General features: G+C 34.7%; 1 protein-coding gene across 2 annotated transcripts in view; it reads right to left on the bottom strand.

Moving 5' to 3' along the window:
* Positions 1-14,455, bottom strand: part of igsf21a (immunoglobin superfamily, member 21a) — a 309,045-nt gene that overhangs the window by 117,923 nt on the left and 176,667 nt on the right. For both annotated transcript variants that reach the window (XM_073826190.1, XM_073826191.1), the window contains exon 3: positions 654-775. In XM_073826190.1, the coding sequence (XP_073682291.1) occupies positions 654-775 (122 nt within the window). The remainder of the gene's footprint in view (positions 1-653; positions 776-14,455) is intronic.

Below are 14,455 nucleotides of genomic sequence, written 5' to 3'. Positions count from 1 at the left end.
AATACATTTCAATTAATTTGATTATTAAAACATTATTTTTAAGCAAAATTTTCCAGAAAATGATTTACCAGAATTTATTTATCAGAAAAAAAATGTAAAAACACAGTATTTCTGAAAAAGTTTAAAAAAAATCAGTTAATTATACATGGTTTTGATTATTCAAAAAATAAATAAATAAATAAATAAATAAAGAATCCAGAAAATTTTTTATATATATATATATATATATATATATATATATATAATTATTATTATAAAATTAGTCAATTACAAATGCTTTTGATTATTCAAATTTAATAAAACATTTCAAATATAATCCCAAAAATTGATTTTTGTTAAACTTTTAATAAATAGTTGTGAAATTGTTTGGGTTTCATGATTTCAATTAATTAGACATGGTTTTTGATTAATATTATTTTTTTATTTAACCATTAAATCAGAGTCTAGAAAAATTAAAACAGAGACAAAATGGAATCCAGAAAAAAATCAAACAGAAAAAATGGAATTTGGGGAAAGAAATTGAAAGTTTATAGGGCTCTATTTGGAGTAATGTAGAAAAACAAAATTTTGCTTGCCAGGCTAAAAGCCATATTGGTATCACAGTCCAACGTGCTGTGAATAAAATTTTGTGACAATCTAATAACGGCTCTTACCGGACCGTCGATTGATACACCAGGTCCTCCCGTCTCCGGTAATCCTCCATATGGGAGTAATTGGTATTGAACATTGCATCGTACGTAAAAATCTTCTGCTTAATAGTGCCTCCGTCAGTAACCTGTTGAGAAACAAGAATAAAAGATTAATAAAAAAGATGTCTTATAATGAAGTGGATATTCCGTAGACCCCTATACATAAATAATGAGATGAGACAGTACAAGAGCTCGATGCCCACAGGCAAAGTTAGTGCTCATACTTTAAAATGATCCCATTGATCCGTTTAGAGTTATTATTGGTATATTATTTAAGAGCTTGTGAAGAGATGAATTTAAACGAGCTCTCGGAAACCTGCCGAGCATGATGAAATCTGCGAGACACTTACATGTGTGGCATTAGGAATTTAGTGCGCTATAAGGAGCCGATCTAATGATGACTGACGTTTTTGCTGCATTTTGTTGGTCTGCGGCACAGGAAAGGTAATGGAATGCGAAGAGATATTGCAGAGGTGAGGGATATTCGCAGCATCATTGGCTCATTTGGCGTCTTTTTCCCCTCCCTGACGTTCCTGGCAAATGATGGAGCGCGGCTCTTTTTGCGCTAATATCCACAGGGGAGAGAAAGTCGCTTAGCATTTGAATGACTGCAATTTCTCTTCAGAGCACAGAGAGACGAAGGAGAAAGAGGGGTGACAGATTTTAATAGAAGTGTTAATGCCTGCTTTTGAAGTGGTGGAATTGTTGGCGGGACAGGTGTCTTTCTTTCGGCAAACACTTGAGATGCTATCTACGGCCTCTTAATCTGGTCCCCCGGCGCTGTAAATCAGTCCTAGGTGGATTTGCGATTGGTTTTCCTCTGTGTGGGGGAACAACAGTGCCACGAGGACAATGTTAAATTGGTTTGATTTGAACAAACAATTCACGCTGCCCTCACAAATGAGTGTAGGACGACCACAATAACCTCTAGTCCTCTAGAGATTCACTCCAAATGCCTGCAGCCACCACAACACACAATGATTCGTAATTGCTCAAATTCTCTTTAGAAAGGAATTATGGGCAAAATGAATACAGGGGATAAACAATTCAAGCGTATAGCAAAATGCATATCTGAAAACGCACAATAACAGCGAGCTGTTCCAGAGCAATTTCAACATGATTTGATATATTTTAACACACCTGGAGCAAGAGTTCTTTTAAATGCGAAAATGTGTGGGTTAAGAATATTTTCTAGCTCTTCCATTTCTTTATGGTTGCATTTGGAAGTCTGTTTCCGCTTCTGTACCTCAGAGCTGCAACTTTATATCTCGTAAAGCAGATACAATGTACATGGTTATACATATTGGTGAACCATAAAATGCATAAAAAAATGTATATTTCTTGCTGATTTTAAAACACAACACAGAAAAAGAAATAATGCCAATATATTCACACTATATAAATATATTTTAAAATATCTAAAAGTAATATTAATATGAAAACACAAAAAGGACAAAATTAAAAATTCTGTTCAGAAGTTTACACCCCTGGCTCTTAATGCTTTTTTTTTCCTTCTGGAGCATCAGTGTGCGTCTGAACCTTCAGTATTAGTTGCATACGAGTCCCTTAGTTGTCCTCAGAATCATTTATCTCAAAAACGTACAGTCACTGTTGGAAAGGGTTCAAATACACAAAAATGTTGAAAAACCAAATAATTTGTGGGACCTGAAGGATTCTTCTGAAGAGAAAAATGGGCGCTTTAACATTTTACGACAAACAAGAGACTCATGAACAACTATCACTGGCAAAAAAAAAAAAAAAAAAAAAAAAAGCTGTGGATCATTCAGGTATGTAAACTTTTGAACAGGGTCATTTTCATAAATTCAACTATTATTTTCTCTTGCAGAGTATATGTTAACATCTTTAATGTGAAATAACTTATTCAGGTCAGTACTAAATAAAAAATAACATACATTTTGGATGATCCCTCTTATTTTGGTGTTTGCAAACAGTAATGACGTTTTTTTGTGGCAGAATATGCGTGTTTTTAAGTAGCCATGAAATAAAAGAATAAAAATAAAAAAGGTAAATTTGAGTTTATATTTCAAAATTCTTACTTAACTCGTGATTTTTTCTTTTCGCTTCGCCTCAGAATGACGAGTTTATATCCCACACTTCTGGCTTTTTTCCCTCAGAATTGACAAACTCACTATTGTTGAGTTAAATCGAGTTATAAAATCTGAACTATGACATATAAAAATCTAATATGTCCCCTATGAACTGCATATGTGAATATTATGTAGACATATTGTTTAAATCAAATTAAACTTTAAGGCCCGGTTTCACAGACAGGGCTTAGACTAAGCCAGGATTAGGCCATAGTTCAATTAGGACATTTAAGTCATTTTTATAAACATGCTTGGAAAAACAACATTACAGGTGTGCATCTTGAGGCAAAACAAAGGCACTGATATATTTTAAGATCAATCAGTGCAATTTTGTTTCAGTTGAAACAGCTCAGACTTACATTTTAGTCTAGGACGAGGCTTAAGCCTTGTCTGTTAAACCGGGGGTAAGAGTATAATAATAATAGCAGGTTTCATTCATTTAAACATCTGTGTTTAGTTTAAATGATGTCTTTGATGACAATATTTTCTAAAAATGATCTGCATTCTGATTCTGACATCCAGGCACAAAATATCCTTTTTTCTCTTATTCCATGAATTTTACCCATTTCCCTTCACTTGTTACCAGTGTTTTTCTGCCACCATAATGCATGCACAGCTGCAAGTGACGTAACTCTGACGTCTGACGATATATGATGACTACGATGTCTGATGAATATATCTCTACGTCTCAGTAAACAAGTGTGTCTGAGAAACAGGTCAGCAAAATGCTCATTTTGACAACCCAAGGCATTTTTAAATGACACCACTTAAAAACCATCCAAGGAATGCTTCAGCATTGCACTTTGAGCACGACGATCGCTCTGACCATCTGGCTGTCTTGTAAGCATGTAAGGATGCGGCTGTCAGGGGTCCCGCTACATTCTGCTACAGGTTTACATGGAAGTGGTGACATTGAAAGGTCGGACACTAAAAGCAAACCTGTGTTTGATAGTTGTGTTTTCCCCTCAGGTTGATCCTAGTTGCTTTTGTAGTTGACTCCAATAATGCTCTAAAAATGCTTTAAAAGGTGAAACGCAACATCGTTTCTGTCTGGCAGGTCTTACAAAACATAAAGTGCTCCTAGTAGCTGAATACAGATTCCTTTGGTGGATTCATCTCCAGACTCAAGCATTGTTATGGACAGCCTGAGAGATGGGTCCACCTGTATTCCTTTGATTGTAATGCAGCTACCATATAAAAGATTTATGGAAAACTGCATTCTGCCCTTTAATGTACAACCATAATGTGAATCATCTATATCTTGTTGCATAGATACACAGACGAAAAAAGAAGAAAATGATAAAATCGAACACACTGAATGAGCTTGCAACTTCTTTTTCTCCTTAATGGAGACTCTGAAGAAAAATAAAAAATCCATAATTGTGGAGAGACACAAGGTGAAGGGTTTGCTCTGTTTACGTGCATTACAAAATGAGAGGGTGCTTGTGTTTATTCAAGCACGTATGAAAATATTCGATAAGCAGCGAGCGTATGCTAAAAACAGCAAGCACATGATGAGTGGGAGAGGCAGAGTAAAGGTTCTGACATTCTCTCTGATAAATAGAAACGCGAAATGGGCCTTTCGAAAAAACAGACACTGTCACCATTTTGTCATCATGACAAGAGAAGAGGACAGTAATGAGAACATCAAGAGCATGGTGGGGAAACAAAAGGTGCCACTGTTCAACAGAATGAATAAATGAATAGGCATGATGGGAATTCTCATCTTATATAGATGTTTGATAGAACACCTCGAGACCCTTTCAGTTCAGACTTTTTCTGGTGTTTTTCTGTTCAGTCATAACTTTAAAATACATTTGAAATAAGTTGTATGCATTAAATTATGCATTGCATTGTAAAAATATACAGTTATCCAAACTGAAAACATATCTTTTCTAAACGCTTTCCAAATGTTTGATGTAGGTATATCCACATGAATAAATATAAACAGCTATTAAAAGCTGTTATTATATATATACTTTATATATATTACAAAATAGTATTAAATTAGCATTAAAAAAGCATTTCCTCAACACAGCTATATATTTTGTTGGCTACACATATTGCTATTTTTCATTCAAGTATACATACACTACCAGTCAAAAGTTTTTGAACTGTATGATTTTTAATGCTTTTTAAATAAGTTTCTTCTCTTCACCAAGCCTGCATTTATTTGATCCAAAATACAGCAAAAACAGTAAAATTGTGAAATATTTTTTACTATTTAAAATAACCATTTTCTATTTGAATATATTTTAAAATGCAATTTATTCCTGTGATTTCAAAGCTGAATTTTTTTGCATCATTACTCCGGTCACATAATCCTTCAGAAATCATTCTTATATTCTGATTTGCTGCTCAAAAAACATTTATTATTATTATGTTGAAAACAGCTGAGTAGAATTTTTTCAGAAGAACAGCATTTATCTAAAATAGAAATCTTTTGTAACATTATAAATGTCTTTATCATCACTTTTGAGCATTAACGCATTACTTTCTATAATTCTCTCTAAAAGCGTATTATTTCAGATAAATGCTGATCTTTGGATCTTTCTATACAGGATTCTATTCTAATCCTGACAAAATGTACCCAACTGTTTTAAATATTGATAATAATAATATAAAATATTTCTTGAACAGCAAATCAGCATATTAGAATGATTTTTGACGGATCATGTCATCATTTAGCTTGGATCACATGAATAAATAGCATTTTAAAATATATTCAAATAGAAAAAAAATTGTAAAATATCTGTTTTTGCTTTGGATAAAATAAATGCAGGCTTGGTGAGCAGAAGAGATGTCTTTAAAAAACATAAAAAATCTTACTGTTCAAAAACTTTTGACTATATAGGTACTACTCTCTCTATACAGTATATAGACTTCTTTTAGGCCACTCATTTTAAAATGAATCAAAAACCTACCATTTTACTTTCCATATTTGTTTAGAGAATCTAAAAAGCACTGTTGGAGACAACCATGCATATGGCTGTAGTGATAAAGGAAACGAGAGACATTTAGCTGGCTCGTCTCCACGGCGTGCTCATACATGTGGACCTAATGAATTCACCTCTTAATCAAAATGGACCTGAACTCCCATGCGAAAGGACATCCATCATGGATGACTATCTGCCCTGTTGTCTTGACGACTACCTCTGCGATGAGAATGTGGAAAGAGACAGGCAGACAACAGGAAAGCAGATAAATGTGCTTTTATTGGCAAAAAAGGCCACATGGGGGATTCGTACATCCAGCTCTGGGTAGTTTATTGAATCTGTTCCACACATTACCGCCAAGACACGGAAGTACAACAGTGGCTGTATACCATCTGGAGAGGAGGAACTGAATCTGGGTGGGTGAGAACAATCCCCGCCTTCTAGGTCTGTCTGTGTACCCACAACAAAATCTCACAGTAGGGTACCTTGGATATATGCTCATAGAGGCCTTTGATTTTTGTTTCACAAATTTTGTTCTGTTCCTTTTTTTTCCATTTTAATTTAAAATTTTCAGGGTTCCTTTTCTACAGTTTAAATTTTTCATGACTCCGTTTTAATGGTTAAAATAAAATTTAGTCATCAAAAACACCTTTCTAATAAACTGAACTAATGAAACTTGCACAATTTAACAACAATTTGCTAAATGTTTCTTTCTTGATTATTAGGGCCATATTCCTATTTATTTATTTAGCTGTTTACAAATTCTGTTACATAAATTACATTTTAATTTTAAAAGCATTTCTAATCAGATTAATTCATTACTATTTTTTACAATAATAGGGCCCTACAACCTATGAAATGTTTTCAGGAATTCGTTTTTTGTTGTTGCTGTTGTTGTATTTAACAAAAAATTTTTTGTTGTTGTTATTATTATTATTATTATTATTTTACAAATTCTGTTACATAAATAAAATTTTAATTTCAATCATTTAAAAAATCAGGTTGATTAATTAATTTTTCATTCCAATAATGTGTTGTTGTTTTTAACATTTTTTATATTATTATTTTAATTAAAATTTTTCTGGATGTTTTAATGGTTAAATTAAATTTTAGTCATCCAAAACATGTTTAATTAATTGAACTAATGAAACTTTTACCAATTTAAAAATTTGATTCATTTTTTTTTATTATTTAATTTTTTTGTAACAAATTCTGTTAAATAAATAATATTTTAATTTTATTAATTTTAAAATCATGTCTAATCATTTTAATTAATGATAATTTTTACAATAATAGGGCCATATGACCTATGAAATGTTTTTAGTAATTCAGGTTTTTTTTAATTTATTTTTTTTTTTCCATTTCCATTTGTTAATTTTTCTCGGTTCTTTTTCTTAAGTTTTAATTTTTCTAATTTTTTTAGTCACAAGCAATGCATGAAACATGCACAGTTTAACAACAATTTGCTAAAAGTTTTTCATTTTTAATTAAATAAATTATATTTTAATTTTAATCATTTTGAAAGTCAGTTTAATTCATGACAATTTTACAATAATAGGGCACTATGACCTATAAAATGTTTTCAGGAATTCTGTGTTGTCTGTTATAAACATACATTTTTATGATTTAACACAAAATTATTATCAAAAACAGTGGTACTCAAATAAAGGTTAAAAGAATTTAATTCTAACTATTTAATTCTAATTAAATGTACCAAATCCTTCTATTTGTAACAAACAAATCACAGGTTTACTGATAAAAATAGAAACACTGAAGAAATGTTTGATATTTCTTTAAAAATAAAGTTCTAATAATGTAGTATTATTATCATTATCATTATTACTTTTACACTTCTGTACAAAAGAAATACATTTCTGTCACAATTTCTTCAAGCTAAACCAAACTTTTATTTTGACAGGCTGTTGTGAAGATCTTCGCATATATGTGTTTATATGATATGACAATATGACTTTTATCAAATCAAAGAAACAGTTCACCCCCAAAATAACATTTTTGTCATGTTATTTTGACCCTCATGTTCCTCAAGTCGTTCCAAACCTGTATAAGTGTCTTTCTTGTGTTGAACACAAAAGAAGTTATTTTGAAGAACCAAACAGTTGTTGGTCCCCATTGTCTTCCATAATATGGAAACAAATACTACTTACACTAAGCCAATGGGGACTATCAACTGTTTCATTCCAGCCAGCATTTTTCGAAATATCTTCTTTTATGTTCAACATAAGAAAGAATCTCATACAAGTTTGAAATGACATGAGTAAATGAACACAACATTTTTATTTTGGGGTGAACTATCCCTTTCAATGGTGAAATCAAGGCCTCTAAACTCACTTTTTATGCTCTAATCAACCTCAGACAGCAGAAGTCCATTCCGATTCATTCTACAACAAACACGTCTGAGCTTTAATCAGCCAACTTTGATCAGTGCCACGTTACAGAGGGCTGCAGCTAAGCAGGGAAACAGGATCAAGAGGGGTTGGAGAAGGGTGCAACCTACAAGGGTGTGTGCGGGTAAGGCTGAGGATTCCTACAGAGTGTAAACAATGCACTCCGTCTGCTGTCGTTCCACATGGAGGCCCTGGCCTTCTCCCCACCTTCACTCAGCTCAATTCAGCAGAGTGGCACCCCATCCCTTGGGCCTAACTGAGCTGTGGTTATTTATAGAACACTCCTGAATCACTTTCTGCAGCCTGAGGAAACACACATACACACTCACATAGACACTCAATGGCTTAATCCGATCATGACCTTAGATCACCGCAGTCTCGCTGAAAACAAGGCTTTAGGTGGTAGCAGCCTTTGCGTACGTTTCAACAATGTATGAATACCAATTGAAATTGGTGCTGTCAAATCGATTAATCACGATTAATCACATTCAAAATAAAAGTTTGTGTTTGCATAATTGTGCGTGTGCTGTGTAGATTTACAGTTGAGGTCAAGAATCTGCAAAATGTTCCGTTCTTCAGAGAAATCCTTTATAGGGTTGGGTCGATAGACGATGCCATCGTCCATCGCCGATGGCCGATAGACATCACGATGCTGAGCCCCGCCCCCGCCGCAGCAGCAACCCGCTCGCGAAAAACACACACTGAATCACACTATATAGCCAGATGAAATGCATGCTTTCAATTTCCGCATCTTTACTTATTTTATTATTATTATTATGAGGAAATAATAACAAGGAAGTTGTTAGCGAACACAATATAAATTACAGTGAACTCCAAACGAATTACATGAACTAGTTCGTTTACATTAAAGGGGCTATATGTGCCTTTCTGAAATTTAAACTCACGACTGACACCTGTGGCCAAAAAACGGAACTGCTCTTCCTTTCTGCTCGCTCTCGCAGCGCGCTCTCGTACGTACACACTTACACAAGTCATCCGCTGCAAAGAAGTCAACATTATGTTTACAGAGGTAAGAACAGTCAAATACATATATTGTTTGAGAAACTAAGTTTGTTTGCAATATATATGACTAGCGGTGGTGGCAGAGTGATCTGAAACGTTTAACATGAACGCGCTTGACGTCACATCCGCAGACAGCGCGCGAAAAATCCGACCCGACAGAAAATAGGAAAAATAGGATACAGGCTTAAGCCCCGTTCACACTACACGCGACACAGCGACGCGATCCCATTCATTTCCATGGAGAGCTGGCGATTTCCGGCGACGAGAGCGACAGCGGCCGTCAGCGACCGTTGGCGACCGGATGTGGGCGTGTCGAGCGACGCGACAAAGTTCAGAATCTCTAAACTTTATGCAAATGAAGAGCGACTTTCGGGAGCGACAGCCAATAGGAAAGAAGATGATAGTGCTCATGTGATCATTCTCCTTTCAGCTCCAGCAGAGGAGAAATTAACTCCTGCCGTTAGCACATACAGGGACATAAATTTTAAAAATGAGGCATGGAAAGGGGTGGCCAATATCGTGGGGATTCCAAGTAGGTTTTTAATGAACTAATAGGATGTAAAATTAGATATTACCTCTTAAAAAATCAAAACCAAAATGTGTTAAATGTATGACAACAGACAAAATCATAAATGATTAGACAGCAAATAAACGTACCATATTAAAAATAATATTAACTGCATTAAAATGAATTGTAACATGCTTGTCTTTGTTTCTAAAGTTGCTTTGGATAAAAACGTCTGTTAAATGATGTTACTAAGCAACCAGTAATAAGAACGCCCACTAGCGACCTCATCGCCAGCCTCTGGCGACATGCAGCGACTGAAGTCGCTGCTAGTGTGAACGGGGCTTTATAGGTGCACCCACTGTGAGCTGACAAGGTGTCAGTATGCTCATCAGGAGATGTTTGAGTCATAAATGGTCAAATAAAAAGGCTACTGTTATGTTTATTTTGGGGAAAAAGTTACATACAGCCCCTTTAATAAATGAGGCATACAAAAACAGCAGAAAAAAAATCTAAATAATTTTAATTAAATTAGATTAAATAAACTACACCAAATATGCCTTTTTCATGGTTTTACCATAACGAACCGAGCTTGGAACAAAAAAAAAAAGAGAATACCTTTTTTTTTCCCATCAAAATACAAACGTACAATACAAAGCCTATACATTATAAATAACAGTTTATCATTCAAATACATCAGGAATATGGAAACACTTGGATTTGTGCCGAATTACAGAGGTACGTGAGCCCAACGTCTGCTATTTTTTAGTTTCGCTTTGTTTTGGATTCTTAACTTTATATATTTTGTTTCATTCCTGTTCTGTTCAGAATACCGTTACATTTAGATGATTCGTTTTGGAGTCAGGGTAACTAACCTATAGCTGTGTTTATAGTGTTTATAATGTTAATACATAATAATATTTCCCTTGATTTGGTATTATTTCTGATATTACACTTTCTCTCTAAACATTCCGCTGCTCATTAAATGCATTTGGAGAGAGTGGGTTAAGCCAGTGTTTTTCAACCACTGTGCCGCGGTACACTAGTGTGCCGTGAGAGATCGTCAGGTGTGCCGTGGGAAATTATTCAATTTCACCTAAACAGGCCCAAGTTTCACACTGAGTAGGTAGAAATATGAAAGATCAAAAAAGACTGTTTTCATTGTGTTTGTTTGATTCCTATTCAAGTCACTTTGATAAGAATGACTTTATATTGTTAATTGCACTTTTTATTTGACAGAAGAAGGAATATCAGGGCTCGAAATTGCGACCATTTTGGTCGCATATGCTCCCAAAATTTAATCTGCGCGACCTCTAAATATATTTGGGAGCATTTGTGCGAGTGCGAGAAATTGTTGTGGTGCGACTTGTCCATCGCGATGTTTCACGTTAGACATCGTACGATGCCAAATTGGTCGACATCGCCCAACCCTAATCCTTTAGGTTTCATTTTTTTTTTCAGCATTTTTTTGTATTTGAACCCTGTCCAACAATAACTGTATGATTTTGAGATCCATCTTTTCACATTGAGGACAACTGAGGAACTATTACAGAAGGTTCAAATGCTCACTCATGTTTCAGAAGGAAAAAAATATGTGTGTATTGAAGATCAAGGTAAATTTAACTTTTTTTGTCTTCTGGGTAACATGTAAGTATCTTGTGTAGCTTCTGAAGGGCAGTACTAAATGAAAAAAAAAAAATGATATTTAAACAAAATAAGAAAAATGTACACATCTCCATTCTGTTCAAAAGTTTTCACCCCTGGCTCTTAATGCATTGTTTTTCCTTCTGAAGCATCAGTTAGCGAAATATATTATTCATGTCAGTGCTATTTATATATATACACATGCACATGTCTTATGTAAACACAAACTTTTATTTTGGATGTGATTAATTGCGATTAATCGATTTGACAGCGCTAAAATTAATTAAACAAATGTAAACTGATTGAAAGTGCCAGTGAAAACATAACAATGGTACAAAAAAATGCAATTGTTAAACTTTTGAATGGTCTATCCATCAAAAAAATCCTAAAAGAAAAACAAAATGTTATATTATAACACTGCCTTCTTATTAAAATGATTTCTAAAAGATCATGTGTCAACAAAGACTGCAAAAATGGATGCTGAAAATTCAGCTTCACCATCACAAGAATAAATTATTTAAAAAAAATAAAATAGAAAACAATATATTAAAAATGGTTATTTAAAAACAAAATCAAATTTTACTGTATTTTTGATCAAATAAACGCAGCCATAGTGTACATAAAATACTTCTTTTCTTACTGACCTCTTTCCTTTCGAACAAATTTACTTTACTTTACTTTAGAAAATGCATGTTTTTTTTGTTTTTTTTTCCTAAACTGTTTGGCGTTTTAGGAAACACCCACAGCTGTCATCTGTTCAAAAATGTGGTCGTAAACTCTTTGGCTTTATTATTTTTTTTCTTCTATTCCCTCCTCCGCCCATCACTTAACAGGAGTTTTGTCTCGCTCTACGACCACCCCTATTCTAAGCCATTATTTCATAACCTGAGAAAGGTTGACAGGCCTAATATTAGTGATTTGACAGCAAAATAATATCCCACACAGCACATACTTACATCATAGTATGTCGATGACATGACAGACAACTATTTGTCGACTCAAAGCACACATCAATAATCTCGCTCTCAACTTGCGTATTTTAAAGATTTAAGGTAGTGACTACGGATATAGAATGTGGTTAAGCAGTCTAAACAAACATAGCCATAGGGGGTGCGCAGTCCCTATTTAATATTTGCAGGCACACTCCTGCGTCTTCCTTTGTATGTTCTTCAAATATTGTTCAGCCAGCAGTCAATCTAGTTTTGTGTGCAAAGTATACAAACCCCTGGAAAACATGCTGTCTTAGCTTGGGTAAGAAAGCTTTTGTAAACAACTTTTATTTGCCATAAACCTGCTTTCATCTAGTGAATGGTGACCAGACTACGTAGTACTACCGCTAACAAGAGTTGTGTAAACTGAAGGAGCATTACAGCCCAACTGAAGGAACATTGTGCTAACAAGCCAGGTGTCCCCAAGGATATAGATCTGAAGTCAAGTTTTACATACTGTACACCTTGCAGAATCTGCAAAATGTTAATTATTTTACCAAAATAAGAAGGATCATGCAAAATGCATGTTATGTTTTATTTAGTACTGACCTGAATAAGGTATTCCACATAAAAGATGTTTACATATAGTCCACAGGAGAAAATAATAGTTGAAATTATAAAAATGACCCCGTTCAAAAGTTTACATACACTTTTGTTTAGTGATAGTTGTTTATGAGTCCCTTGTTTGTCCTGAACAGTTAAACTGCCCGCCTTTCTTCAGAAAAATCCTTCAGTTCTTACAAATTCTGTTGTTTTTCAGCATTTCTGTGTATTTTAAATTTTTCCAACGATGACCGTATGATTATAAGATCCATCTTTTCACACTGAGGACAACTGAGAGACTCATATGTTACTATTACAGAAGGTTCAAATGCTCGCTGATGCTCCAGAAGGAAACAAAAAGCCATAATACCCAGGGGGTGAAAACTTTTGGAATCTGAAGATGAGGGTAAATCTCACTTATTTAGTCTACTGGGAAACATGGAAGTATCTTCTGTAGCTTCTGAAAGGCAGTACTAAATGAAAAATATATGATATTTAGGCAAAATAAGTAAAATGTACACATTCTTTTCAAACGTTTACACCCCCGGTTCTCAATGCATTGTTTTTCCTTCTGGAGCATCAGTGAGCATTTGAACTTTCTGTAATAGTTGCATATGAGTCTCACAGTTGTCCTCAAAATCATATGGATGGATCTCAAAATCATACAGTCATTGCTGAAAAAAGAATTTGTGGGACCTAAAGGATTTTTCTGAAGAACAGCGGCCAGTTTAACTGTTCAGGACAAACAAGGGAGTCATAAATAACTATCACTAAACAAACAAACACGGGGTCATTTTTATGAATTCAACTATTATTTTCTCTTGTGGACTTATGCTCCAAAAATATCAGAAAGTGAGCTAAATATTTCTTCCATTATTCGTATATGTTAAAATTCAGCAAAGCCATCTGTGTTTTTTCTTCGATATTGATACACTGCACCATGCACTGCTGAAAACAGCAAGCGAGGAGTTAATTTATTATTAATTACAGTAAATTAACATGTTAAATTAACTCTCGTGTAAATGTAAATCTACAGAGGCTGACTCATTAAAGCCTGATGTTTTACTAGAGCATCTTTGTAGGTTCCTGCTAAACTTTGCAGGCTAGAAGTCGGGTCTAATAAGATTTATTGCAGTTCTTAGTATGAGCTGACGCATTGTTGAAATGCTAACAAAAAAGACGTGATTGGCGCATTGTGCTGATCAGAGTGTTATAGAACAGCTCATCTGCATGGCAATTGGTTTAATATTGTGCTCCCACAATGGGAACAATGGCCGCTGTGAAAGGAACACGAAACAGGGCCGCTGTACCACTGGAAGTGTGGCCGTTTTCTCAACACCAGGGGCTCTTCATTCTAAACAACACAAAAAATCTAATTCAACGGCGCGCCGTAATAACTGTAACTAAATCACAGCCTCCGGTGTTTCTCCAGTAGGTCCCTATGATATTTCCGCTACGTCTCCACAGGACACAGCTGTGAGCTTAAACTGCTCTACCTGCTCACCTGGGAACCCGTGGTGAGCCGAGGTCCCCGCTGCGTCGGGTACAGTGAGAGGCGTGCTGAATGAATTTCACGCTGCACATGTCAGATGTCTCCTCCCTCCCGGCTTTGA

The sequence above is a fragment of the Garra rufa genome, chromosome 20 (assembly GCF_049309525.1).
Source record: "Garra rufa chromosome 20, GarRuf1.0, whole genome shotgun sequence".
Taxonomy (NCBI): domain Eukaryota; kingdom Metazoa; phylum Chordata; class Actinopteri; order Cypriniformes; family Cyprinidae; genus Garra; species Garra rufa.
This window is presented reverse-complemented; position numbering and strand designations above follow the sequence as displayed.